This window comes from Micromys minutus (assembly GCF_963924665.1).
Source record: "Micromys minutus genome assembly, chromosome: 4".
Lineage (NCBI taxonomy): Eukaryota > Metazoa > Chordata > Mammalia > Rodentia > Muridae > Micromys > Micromys minutus.
In genome coordinates, this window is record NC_137973.1 from 22,949,481 (window position 1) to 22,969,779 (window position 20,299).

General features: G+C 42.8%; 1 protein-coding gene across 2 annotated transcripts in view; it reads left to right on the forward strand.

Moving 5' to 3' along the window:
* Positions 1-20,299, forward strand: part of SH3D19 (SH3 domain containing 19) — a 142,340-nt gene that overhangs the window by 57,540 nt on the left and 64,501 nt on the right. Inside the window, exons 1-2 of one of the 2 annotated variants that reach the window (XM_080915123.1) lie at positions 4,185-4,315; positions 4,398-4,437. Coding sequence is in view for 1 of the 2 variants with exons in the window: in XM_080915122.1 (XP_080771248.1) it covers positions 4,398-4,437 (40 nt within the window). In the remaining variant the exon portion in view is untranslated. Of the gene's footprint in view, positions 1-4,184; positions 4,316-4,397; positions 4,438-20,299 lie in introns of those variants that run through there. The other variant, XM_080915122.1, reaches the window with a different exon arrangement.

Below are 20,299 nucleotides of genomic sequence, written 5' to 3' on the forward strand. Positions count from 1 at the left end.
TGGGTAAGCTTGATGACCTAGATTCAGTCTCCAGCTTTCAACACAGAAGAAGAGTACAGACTTCTGAACACTGTCCCAGACTTCCTCACATGAGCCATGGCATATGTGTGTCCGCACATGTGTGAACTCACACATATCCACATACAAACACACAACCATCACACCACACACAAAAAATACACACCATATACATCATACCCACATGCACACATAATCACACATCTACACACCATACACACTACACACATACACAAATAATACAATTTAAAACCAAGCATATATAAACACCTAAGCCAGAACTCGATGGTAGTGCTTAGGAATATGATATAAGATTTTTTAGAGGGTTTTGTTTGTTTGTTTGCTTAGTTGGTTTTGTTGGGGTTTTTTTGTTGTTGTTTTTTTTTTGTTTTGTTTTGTTTTTGTTTTTGTTTTTGTTTTTGTCAGAGATATTTTGAAACTCTAGTGTGAGGTACAGGGCAGATTCTCTTTGCGCTGCTTCCTACTCTGCTGTGAGTTCATCTTGTGTTCACTCTGGAGGTCGAGTCTTCCCCTAATTTCAAAGAACGATATAAGCCCATCACTTCTGAGTGCAGGTACTAAAGCAAGCTCCTCTCTACTCAGTGAGGTTTGATTTTTCTCTTACGTGATGAGAGCCGAGTCATCAAAGCCTGAATGTCTCATGACAGATTCTCCAAGGTCTACATTGGCCATCCCTCTTAAATTTTAACCAAAGCAAGAGATGACATTTGCATTTCTGTCATCTACATTTCAAAGTGCTTGTCATCTCGGATTCAGAGTCATGACTACAATCTGTGTGGTCATTCCCCAAAAGCCACCCTGGTCAGAGTGGACACAAGGGCTGTACTATCTGAACACATGAACATTGGATCACACGTGATGGTGGTTTGGATGAGAATGACCCCCATACGCACATATGTTTGGATAGGTCCCCAGTTGATGGGACTCTGAAAGATTAGATGTGATGGCCTTGTTGGAGGAGGTGTGGCTGGGGTTGAGCTTTGGGGTTTCAAAAGCCCACACCATTTCCAGTTAGCTCTCTCTCTGTCTCCTACTTGTGGATTAGGATGTAATCTTTTAGCTACTGCTCCAGTGCCACGCCTACCTGCTACCGTGCTCTTTGCTGTGGTGGTCATGGACTCACACTCTGAAACTGTAAGCCCCAAATAAAGTCTTTCCTCTGTTAATTGCTGTGATGGTTTGTATATGCTTGGCCCAGGGAGTGGCCATGTTGGGATAGGTGTGGCCTTGTTGGGATAGGTGTGTCACTGTGGGCATGGGCTTTAAGACCCTTGTCCTAGCTGCCTGGTCTTCTCCTAGCTGCCTTTGGAACAAGAGGTGGACCTCTCAGCTCCTCCAACCCCATGTCTGCTTGGATGATGCCATGTTCCTGCCCTTATGATAATGAACTGAACCTTTGAACCTGTAAGCCAGCCTCAGTTAAATGTGCCTTGCCCATGTTGTCTGTTCACAGCGGTAAAACCCTAACTAAGACAGTTATTTACCTTGGGCATGTTGTCTTATCACAGCAGTTAAAAAGTAACTAAAGCATATGTACTCCATGTCTTAGAACCAGAAGGGAAATGTGTATAACCTGCAGCTGTCAATTTGGGATTTTTTATTTTTAGCAACTCTTCAATGTTATTCATATGATTGCTAAATATACATGAGTCCAGAAACCTGCTTTCTGCCCATATATTCTTTTCTAATTATTTAAAACACAGAAGTTTTTAAAGAAACTGAGAACATATTAGAAGTATTCTATTCAAAATAAGTAAAATCCGTGCTCTTTAAGCACGGTGTAGGGCCAAGATAAAGTTTCCATGTTTGATGGCAGTCAGTTTGTATTCTGCTTAAGGTTTCATACAGCTCATTTTTTATTGTTGACAGGAAGGTGAAGCCTGAATCTGCTCTCGTGATTCGTTTTGTTCAGTCTTGGCTTTTGGACTGAAATAATCACAATCTATTTTGGCAGTTGCACAATATTCTTCCCTATTGTGAAACTTGCCTTGCTTAAAGTCGAGGTGCATAAGCCATAATGACATTTGAGAAGTACAGATGTAAGACTCAGATCGACACCGCGCACACTAGGTATTCATATGCATCCCAGCTAAAAGATGACACGATCACCAACTTTGAACTGTGTTTGTCTGTGTCCTTTAGGCAAAAGATCAAGGTGAGGATGTGTGTTTTAATTTGTCACTATTGTTGGGAGTTGAGTGTCTGGGGATATTGCAAACAGTGGATAATTCATCTTATCCTCGTCACCACTGTGCAGGTTCCTAGGAGTAACACATTATCCACTGTGTGTGTGTGTTGACATAGGAAGCTGATCTGTAACACAAAGGGGACTTGTGGAAAACGTTTAAATGTCTCCCAACAGTTAATCAGGTCACTTTCTTGGATTTTATTTACCAGTGTGATATTCTGAGAAGGAAGACGTTTGTGTTTTCTTTGAGCTGAATGTATTGAAATGAGCATGGGACTTCCTGCTTGGACCAAGAGTGGAGGAGAGTTGTGAGCTATCTGCTTCCTGGGTGGCCACATTCCAGATGTGCAGACTGGTCATAGCGCATCTGCCAATCAGAACGGGCCCTGAAGGGAAGCCCTTGGATGCTGAGGCTTGTTTACATGCTCTTGACTCTGTTTCTCCCTCCTCCTGTGTGCCGTGTGCCTTAGCAGATTATCGAAGGAGCTGTTGGCACATGCCTAGATAAATAAACTGCGTGAAGTCAGGGCAGTGACATCCCAGGCAGAGTTTTAGCTCCTGGCTAGCCACAGGTAAGAGCTGCTGCTTCTATCCAGTTTCTGCTTTGCTTTTGTTAACACAACAAGCAAGCTAAAAGCCAGAAAGATGATTTGTTTTCTTCTTGAGATTTAAAATATACCGAGTATTACTTTATACCGAGTATTATTTTAATATCCGACAGTGGAAAATTTGCTGTTTTTGCTCAAGGGAGGAGTCGAATGAGTAAATTCAGAGTTTTTTAAAAGTACAGTAACACTCAGTATGTAGAAATTAGAACCAGAAACATTACCATTGTACACTTGGAAGGCAGAGCATCTAAACAAACATGTTTTACCAAAAGTCTACTTTCTGCTCGTTCTTAAAACAGTGTCTTACTGTATATTAGCTCTTTGGCTAAAAAGGCATTTCTTGGGTGGGTGAGATGGCTCAGTGGGTAAAGGCACTACAGCTGGGAGAGTTCTTGTTATGCAAGACTGCGCACCGACTGTCTAGTTCCTGGAAGCCGCAGCAGGAGCGACCTAACACCTATGAAAGTTGAATGTGTGTGCACATGCACACCAAACAAGTGAGTAAATAAAGCCCTTTTAAAAATTTTAAACCCATGCACCTCAGTGTGCCTTTCTCCTTACCTCCCCTTTCCTCCTAGAGTACATATTATCAAATCTCTCTGTCCCGACCTGCCATCAGTGAAATTGGAGGGGGGTGTTATCTAACCTTTTCTTCGTCTTTAAATTGATCTTCGAAGTTAACATTGATTGAGAGTGAATGTGATAGTGTTGTGTTCTCACAGGGTCCTTTTAAAGTCGGGTGGGACTGCACTGTTTGTTTTTTTCTGTGTTGACTTCTTTGGTTTCCTTTTCTTATTTTGAAGCATATAACAAGGGAGCAATTGTTACTTGGACTCGAATGAGCAAATTGGATGTTTTGTGTCTCTTGTGAATGGGATGGCTTTTAGGTTGTTACATAGTATTTTGTAACAGTCTAGAAAATTACTTTTGAGCAAATTAGGCCCTTGAACTTTTATACACAGCTGGCTTTCTCACCCAGGGTACAGTTGACATCTTAGGGCATTGCCCTGTGTACTTTCAGACAATTAAAAAGCATCTCCAGTTTCTTATTCTTAGAGCGCCTTCCTTTGTTGTTGTGATGACTTGGATGTTTATAGCTAACTATCCACAGAAAGTTCTTGAATGTTCTGGGTGGGAGGGAGTTAAGGCTGTCTTGGTGTGTTTGCAGATGTTGCCAGCTGCTCATTTTGCTCCCTCCCAGTCTGTTAGAAGCTCCTGCCAAACCATGATTCATGGAACAATATTTTAGGGCTGAGTAATCTCTGGCTTTTCAGTTTCCTTACTTTCTTTAAGTCGCTTTAGTTTTAGCAAAGCTTTTAACACAGCAAAGATTTTCCTGAGTAGATTATTTTACCAACCCATCAAAAAAGTTTTATGTGTCCTATGTCGCATGCCTTCGACGCCCATGTCAGGCAGCTCCTCTCAACTCCAGTGAAGAGCATTGCACTGGAGGAAACAGAGCTGCCATGAACTGTCATAGGTGAGATTCAGTGCTGTGGCATCTGGAATCTGCAGCTGCTTTAAAGCCTGTGCTGACATGTGACTGTCTCCTTTCTTTACAGATCGCAACGAGCGACATAAACCAGAGCATCGTTCTTCAAGGTATGAATTTATAGTATTTAATGGTTCTGCTTAAAGTTCCTTGTTTGAAAAACTATTTGGAAGCAATGAAACTGTCCTTTTTATGGTTACTGTTATGTTGAACCCGATTATGGCTGTCAGAGCTTCTCAGGAAGAGTCGTCATTTTCTCTCTGAACAAAACCCTCTGAAGACACTGAGTACGTGGACAGTGTTTTATACTGAGGATTCCTGTCAGGAACAGATCTGGCTTCATAAAGCATTCTCTTTTCTTTTATAACTTAATTTTCTCTCCTTCTCATCAGTAATTTGAGATGCATGTTGCTGTTTTCCTGATGACAGACACACACTATAGACACACAGAAGATAGTTTTAAACCTCACTGTTGAGTGCATGCAACTGTTGTGTGAGTACCGTTTGGGAGTGCATGCGTGGGTCAGAGGGAATTTCGTGGAGTAAGTTTTCTCTCTCCACCTTACAAGGGTCCCAGGGATCAAATTCAGGTTGTCAGGATTTATGACAAATGCCTTTAGCCGCTGAACCATTTTGCCCCAGAGTGGGGAAATGTTTTTTGAGAAAGGATTTCTCTATGTAGCCCTTGCTGTCCCAGAACTTCATATATATATATATATATATATACTAGGCTGGCCTCAAACTCAGAGATCTGCTTGTACTGGGATTAAAGGTGTACATCACCGCACCCAACTTAATTTTTATAACTATAAAGCATTAGAAACAAATAAACAAATACTAGCTTTCACCAGCACCAAAGAATAGTCCTAAAGATACTTTCAAAGTTGAAAAGGTAGACACTGACTTTGTCTCTTTGTTAAGTAAGATGCAGGCTATCCTAGATATTTTTATCAAACTTTAGAAAACTAATTTTTCTGCTATCACTTTCTTATTATTTATTTCGCTGCTGTTTCTTTGGATTTTATTTTATGGAAATTAATAAAGTAGTGATAATGCATTTATTAGGTTTACTGGTAAACTATAACCTAATGCTTCTTCAAGGGGTCAAATCCTAACTTGTATTGAACTCAATGAATCAAAGTATAAAATCTTTGAAAGCCCCCCCCCCCAATTACTGTAGACATATATTCTTCAACAGTTTTCAATCAAATCAGTGAGAATTTATCTGAAGGGAAACATAGTTGAATGTCTATAATATTGGCCTTTCTTCAGGTATAATATACACATTATAATTCATGTATGTATGTATGGCAGGTCCTAGGTCTTGACAGACATAAAATTTATTACTATATTATTATGTATTTGTACATGTATTGTGCATGTGTGTGGTGGTGTGCATGTGTGTGGATGTGCATCTGTCAAGTGTGCATGTTTTAGGTGTCCATGCATGTATATGCACATAGTGTGTGTGTATGTGGTAGGTGTGCATGTGGTTGGGTATACATGTAATGGGTATGCATGTGTATATATGCATATGGTAGGTGTGCATGTGTGTGAATGTGCATGTAGTATGTGTGCATATGGTGGGCATGCAAGTGGTAGGGTGTGCATGGGTTAGGTATATAGATGGTGGGTATACATGTGTGTACATGTGGGTGTGCATGTGTTAGGTGTGCATGTGTTTGTGTGTGCCTGTGATAAGTGTATATATGGTGGGCATGCATGTATTTGTGTGTGTATATTTTCTGTGTACATGTAGGTGTGCATATGGTGGGTGTGCATATATTTGTGTGTGCATGTGATGGGTATATATATGGTGGGCATGTGTTTGTATGTGTTTGTGGTAGAAGTGCATGCCATGGTATGGGTGTGAAGATAGGAATAAACTTTGTAGGCGTTGGTTCTCTCCTTCTACCTAATGTCCTTAAATCAAAGTCAGAGGCAAGAATTTTACATGTTGGACCATCTTGATTTTCCTGTAAATATGATTTTTTAAATATGAAATTTAAGAAAAAGAAAAACATGTAAGAACAGAGCATACTTTTATCTATGGATGACATAAAGTTGGGTTATTGTGTGGCAGTCTTTGTGTGGTCAGAAAGAAACTTTTGGGAGTCAGTTCTTTCCTTCCACTGTGGGTCCCAGGTAACTTTGGTCATCAGGATTGACAGGAAGTGACTGTACCTGCTGAGCCGCCTCATGGGCCCATGACATAAAGTTAGAAGAGTAAATTAAAAAGAAATACTTAGTTTGGTAAAAACCAAGGTTTATGAGCCCCTTGGCACACTGAAGGTTGGGACGAATTGAACAGTATAAATTTTAATAGGACACAGATCCTTACATGAAACATAGGTGACATAAAAAAGACAGGAGGACTTAGAATTTGAGCAGCGCTTCATGGAATCACCAAAACCTTTGTGGTTGTTTGCGTGTTCCCAGAGATATGTGATATCAGATTATATGGAAAGAGTAATATTATAACCACTTTAAAAAGAGTGGTTGAGTTATGACACTTTTCTTTGACATTCTGTCTAATTCTGGGAAATTACAGTATACCCCGGAGTGGTTATATTTATACCATACGAGGAGCTTAAAAAGCAAAATGGATTCCCATTCCCCACCCCACAAAGATTATTCAGAGAGTCCAGAGTGGATCCTCAGTGTATGTTGGGTGCTTCCGGTGCATAGCCAGGTTCTGTGGTCTCGGAGGCAGCAGTAGACTTGAAGCAGGTAGAGGGGAAACACAGCTGAATCACGGGAAGACAGGGACAGTGTAAGCAGTGTAAGCAGGTGTTTGGGGCAGAGGTGGTATCTGGCTTCAAAACCCTGGAGAATGACAGGGAAAAAAAGACTGGAAGTTGTTCTTCACAGCTGTCTGTCCCCTATTAAGGGTGAGTCCTACTTGTTGGAGCATCGCTGGTCTTAGGTCAGGAAGGGAAAAAGTACAAAATGAGTCTTGATTCCAATTAGAAATAAAAAGCTTGCAAGTGCCTGCAATGTCTGTTCCTAGTTGTCAGTTTGACTATATCTGGAATGAACTACAATCCAGAATTGGACGGTTCTCCTGTGATCCAGATCGTGAGGCTGGAAGAAGACACAATTTTCTGACCTGGATCTTGAGACATAGTGGCCATGAAAAGCTTAGGCCCCAGGCAAGGTAGTACATGCCTTTAATCCTAGGAGACTGAAGCAAGGAGATCTCTGAGTTCAAGGTCAGCCTGGCACAAAGCAAGTCCCAGATCCAGACATGGTGGCACACACCTTTAATCTGAGCCCCACCTTCTGCTGGAGGCCTCCATAAGGACATTGGAAGAAGGTTCTCTCTTCACCTGCTTGCACTTACGTGCCAGCATCTACTGGAACCTACTTCTACAGAAGACCAGCTTAAACAATGGGACTGAGCAACTACTAGATCCTTGGACTTCCCACCCACAGCTGCCCATTGTTGGGTTAGTTGAGCTACAGACTGTAAGTCATCACAATAAATTCCCTCAATATAGGGAAACATTCCCAATACAATGTCCAACTGAGAAAGTCTTGGAAAAATACATGTACCGGGGGGTCTTGGCTAAGCTGTCACAGTCAATAAGGCACTGAAGCGGGTCCCCAGCACTTGTAAGAAAGAACCAAGCATGGCTACATGGACCTGTGATCCCAGACTGACCGGAAGACAGGAGGACCTTAGGGATTGTCAGACAGCTTATGATTTGAGCCTTTAAAAAACAGGATAACGGATTTTAAACCTCTATGTGTATGTATTTTATTTGTATGAATATATTTGAAACAGGGCTTCACTATGTAACCGTGGCTAGTCTGAAACACAGAGATCCTCCTACCTCTGACTCTCGAGTGCTGGGATTAAAAGCACCTACCTACCTACCTACCGTCTTGTCTAGCTGGATATCAAATATGTTGGAAATTTAAAAATCCACATAGAAGGGATGATAGTGTTGAGGAAACCATCACTGTGCAGTTGTTGACTGGGGGACATCAGTGACGGTTAACTCTTCTGTGAAGTTGTTAGGAGCTGATATTTGTGTGGCCTGAAAAGATCACCCCATAAAGGGCTCTTAGCTGTATAAGAGGAAGTCACCACCTTTATCAAATGGTCACCTTACCCATTATGGTTGACAAGAGCCGGGCAGTGTGTCTCCAGAAGAGGGCGCAGCAGCACACACAGAAAGTTTTTACATTAACAAACAGAAAGAGGGGTGGTGGACCCATGCAATCCAGCTCTCTGGAAACAGGATGGGAGGACTCAGAGTTCCGGAGCAACTTTCGCTACATAGTTAGACCCTGTCTCAGAAAATTGGAAGGCTGGGAATATGGAATGCTTATCTTGCATATGCAAGAGCTCATATATAATACATACATACATACATACATACATACGGTACTTAAAATTAAAAGACACTTTAGCAAATAAATGTGGTGTGTGCACTTGATATTTGCAATTGAAAATTGAAAATATCCACCCACACACACAACACCCAAATAAATAAAAAAAAATTAAAACAATTCTGATCTTTTAAAAAAAGGAAATTGGAGGAATGACAACTAAAAAGGCTTAAATTTGGATTTTATTTGTAAACATTGCTCATTTGGACAGAGGATAAGAAAGTTATTCTCAGGAGACAGATGCCAAGCTGTCAGGGGCAGCGTGTTTCTTGTGTACAGTCTGGACTCATATAATTCATGGGAGGAAAACAAGGGCAGATGAAGAAACAGGTGTCTCACAGGAGAACATTAGTGATTTCTGCATAGAAGGAAGCCATATGTATGTGTGTGAATTTTATTGTTTCTTCCGTCTTTTTATAGACTTGAACATTTGTCGTGCGTGTATCTAGACCAGGGCATGTGTGAGCATCTGAACAGATGTCAGCCTTGGGTGTTGTTCCTTGGTGCCGTCCGTGATTTCTCTTTAGGACAGTCCTTCCGGGCACTTGCAGCTCACCCCTTAGACGAGGCTGGCTGTCCAGCAAGCCCCAGAGATTCACCTGGCTCTGCGTCCCCAGCCCTGGGCTTACACACCTGGCTTTTGGATACCTTGGGTTCTATGCAAGCATGTTACCAACTGAACTGTCTCCAAGCCCTGACTTTAAATTTCAGAGTAGAAAGTCGCATTGGAAAGAACTGTCCGACTGTCCACAGAAATCCCCAAAGACAGGCATGACTCTGTAGACAGAACTTTCAGGGGTGTGAGTCTCTCTACACAATAAGAGGAAGAATTTCCCATCAGAGTTGATCAAAGATGGGCTGTTCTGTGAGCAGATACTGTGAAGGAAAGCTAATCTAGCTGGCACTGGGGAGAAAACTGAAAAAGATTCTGTTGTTCCTGAATAAACTGAGTTATTCCTCCATTGCTTCAGCCCCTGGTTTACTTTGTAGCCCGTAAATTGTTTTGGGAGATTCCTGTTCTGGCTTCTGGGGTGGTGTGGGATTCAAAGGAAGGGAGATGACAAGATAAAGATGGAAGAACCATCTACAAATGGTATCTGATTGATCAGGATCTATTCAGAGCCCCTGAGCCCACTGACTGAATGGCAGAGGGGCTGCTGTAGAGGAGAGCACAGATTGGGTTGGAAAAGATCAGCCCTTGGCTTTGTTTATTCACCCGGTGTACTGACTGGCTTTGTGTCAACTTGACACAACTTGGAGTTATAGAGAAAGGGGAAATGCCTCCATGAGATCCAGCTGTAAGGCATTTTCTCAACTAGTGATCAAGAGGGGAGGGCCCAGCCTATTGTGGGTGGTGCCATCCCTGGGCTGGTAGACCTGAATTCTATAAGAAAGCAAGATGAGCAAGCCAGGGGAAGCAATCCAGTAAGCAACATCCCTCCATGGCCTCTGCATCAGCTCCTGCTTCCTGATCTGCTTGAGTTCCAGTCCTGACTTCCTTTGGTGATAAACAGCAATGTGGAAGTATAACTTGTTTTTTGGTCATGATGTTTGTGCAAGAATAGAAACGCTGACTAAGATACCGGGACCCCCACACAGCTGTGTTTTAGGCACACTCCATCTCTTGTTTTCTAGAGACGGGCTTTCTTATTTTTTTTTTTAAATAGCCTTTAAAACCTCACTAAGAAAGTCCAGGCTGACCTTCAATTAGCGATCCTCCCGCATCAGCCTCTCATTATGCCTGGTTCACATCAGCTTCTCTAACTGGACTTTTAGATGCTGGTGTTCATGTGTCAGCCGTTTCTATGCACAGCTACTTACAGTGGCGGGTTCTGACCGTTCACCGTGCTGCCATCTGCACGCAGAGCCAACGCTGGCTTTATTTTATTGATGGTCAGCATTTCCTCTGTCACACTAGACACCTCTTTCAATAGACAAAGCTTTGAGACAGTGATTGATCTTCGTCTTACACCTTCATCCACTCCCTTCAGGACAGTACAGCCACCAGCAGGATGGGTCCCACAGGATCACCCTTCCTCTGCTGGAGCAGAAACCAGGTCAGTTCAGAGGGGATTCCGAAGTGTGATTGTAGACTTGAGCCGCCCACTGAGGGTGAGAGTGAAACAGGGGCCAGGGAGACTCATCTCAGTCTTTCCTTTTCCAGGAAGATTGAAGATTTGCAGGCTGGATTTCTTTGCTCCCATTTCACACTAAAGAAAAACAAACAAAAACAACAACACCCAGCGTGTAGAACCGAGCCTTCTTCCACCCTTTTCTCTGCTGGCCAGGTTCAATCCCAGCCTCTGGTGCGGCCTACTAAGACAAGTGAATAGGGGTCTAGGTGAGGGGCTGTCAGATGTCTCTCTTCAAAACGTTGTGGGAAAAGGATGGTGAGTGTTCTCGGCTGCTGCTGCTGCTGCTGCTGCTGCTGCTGCTGTGACAGTTATCCTGATCCTATTCCGAACCCCCCACACCCCAGGAAATAGGTTTATTATTAATAAATCATCAATAGACATTAAGACCCAATAGCCCCCCTTCCCCAACAAAGAAGTTGAAAAAACATTAACAGAAAGAGCATATGTTAGACATTTCAGGAAGTCAGAAATCCTGTGACAGGCCATCCCTGTGACAGACCATCCCTGTGACAAGCATCCCTACTTTGGTACCCAGAAGACAGTGTAAGACTCTCCAGGGTCATTTTGGGAGGAGTCCCCGGGATACTGCTTTGCAGAACCCGACAGGTATGGAGTACCTTTCCCATCCTTGTGCCAGAGGTACGTTAAACTGATTCCTAGGCCAAGGTGTGACCCGTAGCTTCTGACAAATTGAGACTAAATGTATGTTCCCTCGACTCCAGCTCAGATGTGTGGGCCTTGGACTGCTTGAGCTCCATCTCACACCTTCAACATAGGAACCAAGCCCTAATGCCTCCTTTTGTCGTTCTGGTTGAGTCAGCCAGAGTCTCCTCGTTAGGGTCAGGGTTGGTCTTTAAGTGCTGTTTTAGCTATAGGAATGCTCAAGGGGGAACCCAGACAGACTCAGAGTTGTCTCCATCACAGCTTCCTCTGTCATGACTGCAGCTCAGTTGAGTTCCCTTCTTTACTTTCCTTTGAGCCCTTTTAAGGATGGATCAGACAATCCCAGAGAAAATGCAGATGGGATGTCAGTCCTGGGCTTTACCCTCGCCCAAGAGTTACTCTTCCAACTGTGTGAGACTGAGACAGGATCTCAACCCAGTCTGCAGATCAGCCTGGGAAGGCACCACGGAGTGAGGCATAAGATGAAGCCTAGACTTGACCTCAGGTAGATCATCACCCAGCCAGCCATGTCATTGAGAGAAACACGGCATCCTTCAAAGGGTTACCAGCCTCATAATTACTTCTGTTGTTTTCTCCCATCAAGATCCTCGATAGGCAGGACCTGGAGAAGAATTAAAGCTCTTCCCTCCGGCAGAGCTCTCTTTTATTCTGAAGCAATAAATCCCAGGTTTTATTCTTGCAAGCTTCAGTGCAGTTCGAATTGTTTATACCACTGGAGCCAGCTGAAAAGGCTGGTGGACCATCTGGGGTTTTAGGGGCACTTTGTCTGTAGGGTGGAGAAAGTGGAGCGTCCAACACAATGGCTGACCCGATTTCAGTATCGCTGTTTAATCCTGGCCTTCCGCTCACAGTTACAGCGTGAGATACCTTAGAGATTAGACAGAGTCTCCCGAACAGTTTCAAAAGGACTTAATTTTGGAACTGGAGAGGTGGCTCAGCATTTGAGTGCTCTTACAACTGCTCGTAACTGCAGCTCTGGGGAGTCTGGCGCCCTCTTCTGACCTACGAAGGCACTTGGCTCGTGCACACACCCACACATAGAAACACACACACAGAAATGAGAATTTAAATGAGTCTTTTTAAGAGCTTGAGTCAGCTTCAAAAGGCTACCCTAGTTCAAAGTGAGGCAAGGCAAGTAAGACTTTCATTTTTAGATGGGTCTCTTGACAGTTTAATCAGTGTCTTTTAAAAATCATGGTTCATTTTTTACCGCTTTCCCCTGTATGGATTGAGGTCTTCACAACAAATGTAATTATAATTATTTGCAAATTTCGCTAACCTTTTGTTGTTGTTCCTGCTGCTGCTGCTGCCACTGCTCTAGAAACAAAAGCCAATCCTTTGTCACTCTGAATAGAACTGAAAAGTATTCCTAGGAGTGACCTTTGTCTTAGTGTTTAACTGCTGTAAAGAGACACCAAGACAAAGGGAACTCTTATAAAGGACATTTAATTGGGCTGGCTTACAGTCTCAGAGGTTTAGTTCATTATCAGCATGGCAGCATCCAGGTAGACATAGTTCGGGAGGAGCTGAAAGTTCTATTTCTTGATCCAAAGGCAGCCAGGAGCAAACTGTCTTCCACAGGCAGCCAGAGGAGGATCTTCACTCTGGGTGAAAGTTGAGCACTAGGAGACCTCAAAGACAACCCCCCTCTCCCCAGTGACACAGTGCCTCCAGTGAGGCCACACCTACACCAACAAGGCCACACCTCCTAATGGTGCCACTCTCCACAGGGCAAGCATTCATGAGTCTGTGGGACCAAACTTACTCAAACCACCACAATCTTTGAGCAAAACTTCAGTCGACTCTATTGCTCCCTTAGTTCTAGCAGAGTATGGTCCTCCCAACACAGAAAAGCATTCACAAACACTGGCGAAAGCCTTTTTAAGTGTCTAAAGTTCTTTAGAAAGCTCTAAGAGAAAGCTCTAGTAGACGTCAGATTAAATTCTTATTTGAATTTATAACCCCCCCAACATGGTTATTAATAACATCCTAGAAAAAAAGGCGCTAGGAAATAGTGCTGGAGAAACTAATTAGCTGGAAGTAGGAACCGAAGATAATGTGGAATGTTGGGTCCTGTAGCAATCATTGCCATGAATAAAAGATTTGAAGTTCTTTGTACTACCCCATGCGCCTTAAATTACAGATTTCAGTGACTTACGGGGACTGAATAACTAGATATTTCATCTCAAATATTTTATCTTCTCCAAGGAAATAGTTTACAGCAGCAAAGAAAGAGGCAGCAAAACAAAACCGTTAAATCTATTTTTCAAAACTTATATCGAATCACTTATAGTGAATCTCGATATCCCTAAACCCTTGTTAAAATTACCCATCATAATCTCTTCTGAGGCCCATTCAGGAAATTCAGCGATATTTTGTTTAGTGATCAGACTCAAGAAAAAGGAATCATGGGGTGACTCCATATGTATAACGAGAAGAAGTGGCCAAGGGAAGTTTGCAAGTTAGGGGAGGCGGACGGCTGTAAGCAATTAAGACAGCATTTTGTCAACAGTTCGCTCATCAGACAGACCGAGAAGAGCTCACAGGCAGGTAATTATATTCAGTATCCGTGGGATGTCACAGAGATTACAGATCAGTAAAAGAACGAGCTGTCAACAGATGGTGCTCAAGACATCGATTATCAAGACATCGATTATCCAGGTATTAAACATCCACTCGCACCCCTGTGAGATGAGCCGCAAACCCATCAAAGTAGAGACGTCAGAATGAAATGCTTGAAGAAATATGTAAGATTGTCTTTGTGCTTTGTCTTTTTAAGGGTTCTCTGGAAAGTCAGTTGTGTTGGATGGTGCTTGCTGGGCAGACATGTGAAGGAGTGTTTCCCTGAAGCGGACACAGGTGAAAGGGTGTTTTGCTAAGGCAGACTCTTGACTTTCCAAAGAACCCTTAAGTTTCCATTTCATTTGTGTCTTTATATACCTAGCCAGCAGAAGTGTCAGATGCCCTGGAACTAGAACTACAGATGGTTGTGAGCTGCCATGTAGGTGCGGAGATTTGAACCTGTGTCCTCTGGAAGGACAGTCAGTGCTCTTAATTTCTGAGCCATCTATCCCAACCCTCACAGTGAGTTTGTTAAAGACAATTACAAGACATAAAAAGTAAATTGGACTGTATGAAAATTTTAAATTTAGGAATCCGATGATGTCAGAAAAACATAAAGGAAGTGTGCCCATGTAATGCACGTAAGTGACAAAGGCTAGTGCCCAAGGTAAATTAAAAACTGCATTTCAGGAGACAAAGAAAAAACATCTCTTCTGTCTTTTCAGAGGGAGGGGTGTCAAAGAATTCACAAAAGATGAAACTTAAGTAATTAAGAAGATTATTTAAACCAAGTAATGGTGGCGTATGCCTTTAATCCCAGCAGTTGGGAGGCAGAGGCAGGCAGATCTCCGTGAGTTTGAGACCAGCTTGGTCTTCAGAGCAAGTTCCAGGACATTCAGAGCCACAGAGAGAAACCCTGTCTCAGAAAGGAAGGAAGGAGGGGGAGAAGGAGGAAGTAAGGGAGGAAAGAAAGAATAGAAGGAAGGAGGGAGGAAGGAAGGCAGGCAGGAAGGAAAGAAGGAGAGAAGGAAGGAAGGAAGGCAGGCAGGGAGGGAGGGAGGGAGGAAGTCATTCACCTTCCTAACACACAATCATGCGGTTCGGCTGAGGCTCAGCTCAGCGGAGAGTGCTTCCTGCACGCAGTAGAGCTCTGGCTTCAGTTGGAGTTGGGGTGGAGTAACAAGCTAGAACTTCACTTCTGTGAAGATGACCCAGCAAGGTCAAAGGCTGCGGGTGCCAGGGAAGTTTGAAGGAATGTCACTTGACACAACCGTGAGGACAGCTTGTTCAGGACCACAGCCTGGGTACATTGACCACTGCAGTGAGAGCCACTATAGGTGAGAGTTTGAGCTTGGCTTTGAACACTCGTAGGCTTTTGCAGTCATGGCATGGAGGTCGGGGACAAACATACAAGTGAAATGAAATGCTTAATACATAAAATACTAAAACAAATGAAAAAGACACTGGGCTACTGAGCAACACGGTGTTGCTCCTTTTTAAAATGCTACGTAAAATTGTTCAGCACAGTTTTATATAATTTATTTAACCAGTTCCCTTTGAGTCATGTTTAGATTGTTTCCAGGTCACTACAGCTAGAGACTGTCCTGTTGTGCATATCTTGTGTGTAGATCTATCTGTGAAAGCCTTTATTATTTCTTTCCACAGATAGACTCTTTATTTTCTCGTTTCTACTGTGATAATCATTTTAAATGTAAAAGTTTTACATGACCTGTGTTCCTCCCTCTGACCTTTCATATACCTCCATGGAGGTATGGTTCCTGGGAAGGGACTCCAGTGCAACTCAGAAAATCTTTATAGCACAGAGTTCAGTAAGCACAGTATTAAGAGCTGACAATGTTCACATCACAGCAAGCACCTCATGGTTAAGAGTTTCAAAGGCTCTTAGTTCTCAGCGTTGGTACCCATTGTTCATCATGGTACTGGTGCCTATCAGTCATTGATCATGGTTTTTAGCATCGGTACCTGTTGTTGATATTGGTCCTAGGCATTGGTACCCATTACTCATGTTAAGGTTTCTTTTTGGCACATCACTGTCATCTCATTATGGTTTTAAATAGAATGTCTAAACGAAAGATTTACCTTGGTTTTTTTTTTTTTTGCTTTTCTCCTTCTATTTCTGTTAAATCATTGTGCTCCTCTGGGCGCCATTTAATTACTGTAGCTCTGTAACATTTCCCTTCCCATATGTTTTGATTCCTGTACCTCTATAAACTATAGCTTGTGTGTAATTACTTCTTGGCATTATGGTTTGTGAGCTATAACGGAAACATTACTTTTGCTCTAAGATCTATGAAGTTTGAGACAAGGTGAAAAATTAAAGTGCATATGGGTTTTGTAAAGAAGGAACCCTTTTGCAGAAGGAGATGAAATAAGATGAATTGTGCCGTTTTACCGTGGTTTGAAGCAATGGGACTTTAGCTTTTCCCTGTGGTGTGATGGGAAGGAACGTTTATATTGTGTCTGTTGAATAACTGAATCATTTCATCAGCTGACCTGCTGCCACCAGCAAACTTACCTGGGAGCTTTTGTGGAGCTGCAAATTAAGCAGCAGGCAGCTAGCTTTGAAACAGCTGGCTTGTATTTCTGTTCTCTCAAGACAAGCCTGTATGGTCGCCATTTCTCACCAGTCCAGGGAACACACAGAACTCCTGACCCCTTAATTCTTCCTCTCTTTCCCTTGAGTCACATTTTATATTTGTTCTTTACCTCTCTGTGCTATAATTTAGGAGCTGTTTACAGCACTGCAAAGCCAGTATCTCAGAGACTTTGGTTGAGTGAGCTTGGTGTTCAGTCTGTGGCTCAGTCCGTCCTTAGGTTATGGTTTATCCCAACTAATAAATATCCTTGTAAAATGGGGCTTTAAATTTTATTTAAATATACCCCTTACTGGCATAGCACAGAATACCTTTTTCAAGTATGTTGGTTAGGACTATAAACTACAAAAGCAAACTAATTCGTAGAAGAATCTCAGTCTAGGCCGTTGGTTAAAAACAAAAACATTCATCTGGCCACGACCTCTGACCTCCCTCTCATAGACAATCAGCAGCCAATCAGCAGCCGCTGCTCAGAAAAAAGAGCATGCTTTCCCTGAAGCTAAACCTGAGTAAGCTGAGAAATCAGGACTGGGGCTCACTGGACCCAGGACTGGAGTTTACTGGAGCTCACTGGACTCAGACTGGAGTTGGCTAGACCCAGACTGGAGTTCACTGGACCCAGGACTGGAGTTCACTGGACACAGGACTGGAGCTCACTGGACCCAGACTGGAGCTTACTGGAGCTCACTGGACCTAGGAATGGAGCCTACTGGAGTTTACTGATCCCAGGACTGGACTCTCTAGTTGCTTAGAGAACTCTGTAACACACCAGAACGTTAGCGTCAGCCCCAATGGTGGCTTGTCTTGCAGAGAACATCCCCGTCACAGCCTGTGCCTGCATTGAAAGTTAGAGGAGTGTCCCAGGTTTGTCCTGCCTCCTCCCCCACTCTGGCCCTTGGGACAGGAGGGATGAGAATTTACGCCTTCCTTTTGGTAATTAAGAAAACGAAAAAGCTGGAGAGCTGGCTCAGTGGTTAAGAGCACCGACTGCTCTTCCAGAGGTTCTGAGTTCAATCCCCAGCAACCACATGGAGGCTCACAACCATCTGTAATGGGATCTGATGCCCTCTTCTGGTGTGTCTGAAAATAGCTACACTGTACTCATACACATGAAATAAATAAAATAAGTCTTAAAAAAAAAAAAGAAAATGAAAGAGTTGAGAGAAAGTACCAGCTGTCTCACAACCTTCAGAGTAACCTGTCAGAGAACAAGTTTTTCTTCAGCCATACCTCTTCCTCAAAATGAAGGAAGGTGCCAGAGGTGTTCTGCAGCAGTTCCGTGATATGGAAGACCTAAAGGTCACCAGCAGCCACTAGATCCAGATGAGGACATCCTCAGAGATGGCACTATATCCCACCCCATTTTCTTCTGGGGGAGTTTCTCTCTTTAATACCTCAGGTCTTTAAAAAAAAAAAAAAAGATTGAGTTGCATTTGTTTATTCTAGTTATGAGGCAGAATATGTTCATGATGGGAATTTTTGAAAAGGCAAGTATAAAAAAGGCAAAATCATCTAATCATACCTATCCATAGATAATCATTATTACATTTTAATGTAGTTTTTTTATTCTATCTTTTCGAATAGATTATGACTTTAATATGGAAGGAGGCTCACGAGTGTTGCTATTTTAAAACTGTTGCATTCATTTCATTAGTTCATGAAGATTTTCCCATTCCAATGCATATTCTTAAATTACGCTTAAAGATTTTTATAAGAATAAAAAATTCTGTAGAAAGTCTATGAAAAATCAAGGGAGAAAGATAGTTCAATAGTAACTGGCGTCAGAGTACTCATGGCTTAGCATTTTGCTGTGAATGCTTGTTATACATCTGTTAACATAGTTCGTCACAAAACAGTCTGTAAGCATTCCCCCGTAGCGTGTCCGTTGGTGGTATTCCATCTTGCAGGTGAGTATATCAAGGGTTAATTACCTTCCTGTTAGCTGTCTCTCAGCTGGCCCCACTGTCCCCTCGTTGTCTTCTCTTCCTTCCAAAGGGGTCTCACTGATCAGCCTCAAACCCAGTGCTCCTGCCTCTGCCTCCTGAGCACGCTCAGCTCCTTACTGAGTAAACCGTGCTGTGAACAGTCTTGTGTTTGCATGTTGTCATCCACCTCTGATAGCCTCTTATGATAAATTCCTCATAGGGAAATTAGCAGAACAAAATGTACAAATGAACAGTTTAGGACTCCGTGACTACAAACCATCTCCGATACTACAGATGTTCACTATCGCATGGTCTTTAGATGGGCGCTGGGGATTTGAACTTGGATCTGCACACTTTTACTCCAGGAGTTTCCCTCTCAGCTCGTTTAGATGGTTTTAAAAGCATTTCTGATCATTTCAATTTCCAGTAGATTTACAGCACGCGACTGACTGATTACAGCCCAGGAATGTCTGTACTGCCCATTAGCTTTGCTAAACATTCAAGTTCTCACTCTGTAACATATTTTTTGTTTGTTTGTTTGTTTTTGTTTTAAAGCCCTGCAGTTTTCTTTGTGGTCATAGCAGAAGAAAATAACAAGAATACTGGGTTTTGTGAAGTGTAGCTCAGTGACTTACATATCACTTTGTAAGGCTACAGATTCAGTGTTTCTCATCTCTCATCTCCCAAGCACACACATTCTACCTCAGTATAACCCACCCCCCCCCTTTTTAACGAGATCACTCACACCTATGTCTGTTATCCATTCCTGTACATTTTAATTCAGACTCCTTGTCAATACTTTCCAGGCTGTATTTGAAATGGGAACCATGTGTGCTCAGGTTGAGGCTGTTCTGGACCGAGCTTTTAAAGCCCCGTTGCAGCTGTGTATTGGTCTCTTAATGGCAGAACTGTTCTCCAAGGGACTGTAGAATGGAGCCGCTGTTCAGGCTGACTGAATTCAAATCCTGGCCACATCATTTAGGAGCTGGGTTCCCCAGGCAAGTTCGGTGTTTCTTTGCTTCAGGTTCTGCTGCAAATAGGGCTGGTTGTAGTGTCTACCTCTTAGGTTTGTGGTACTTCCTTAGTTGCCGTATTTGTGAGCAAAACAGGAGGACCAATAGCAAATGTATCTATATTAATAGATATATTGGGAAGCTAAAGAGATGACTCAGCAACTCAGAGTGAATACTGCTCTGAGAATGCAGACCAGAGTTCAATTTCCAGTGCCCACACTGGGCGATCCACAAGCACTCGTAACTCCAGAATCAATGCCTCGGGCCTCCGGGGGCACCAACCAACACTTAAGTGCACATATGCGCATGCAAACCCACACACACGTACAGAATTAATAACATAATAGAGCTTTTTTAAAAAGAGAGAAGAGATTGCAAAGACCCACTCACAATATTGTAGGAGCCGACCAAGCAAGGCACGAGCCAGAGGACAGGCCATGAGGGAAGTAAGTTGTCACTTTCCCATATATGCTGAAGCAGCTACAAGGATGCAGAGTTCTCCACCCAGAGGAAGCCTTACTCTCCTTTAGAGGAGAGTAAGTTTTAGTTGAGCGAACCAGGCCCACCTGGACTTATTTAAAGCTAACTCCCACTATTAACAGCATTCCACCTATCTATACAATGCCTTCAGAGGAATGTG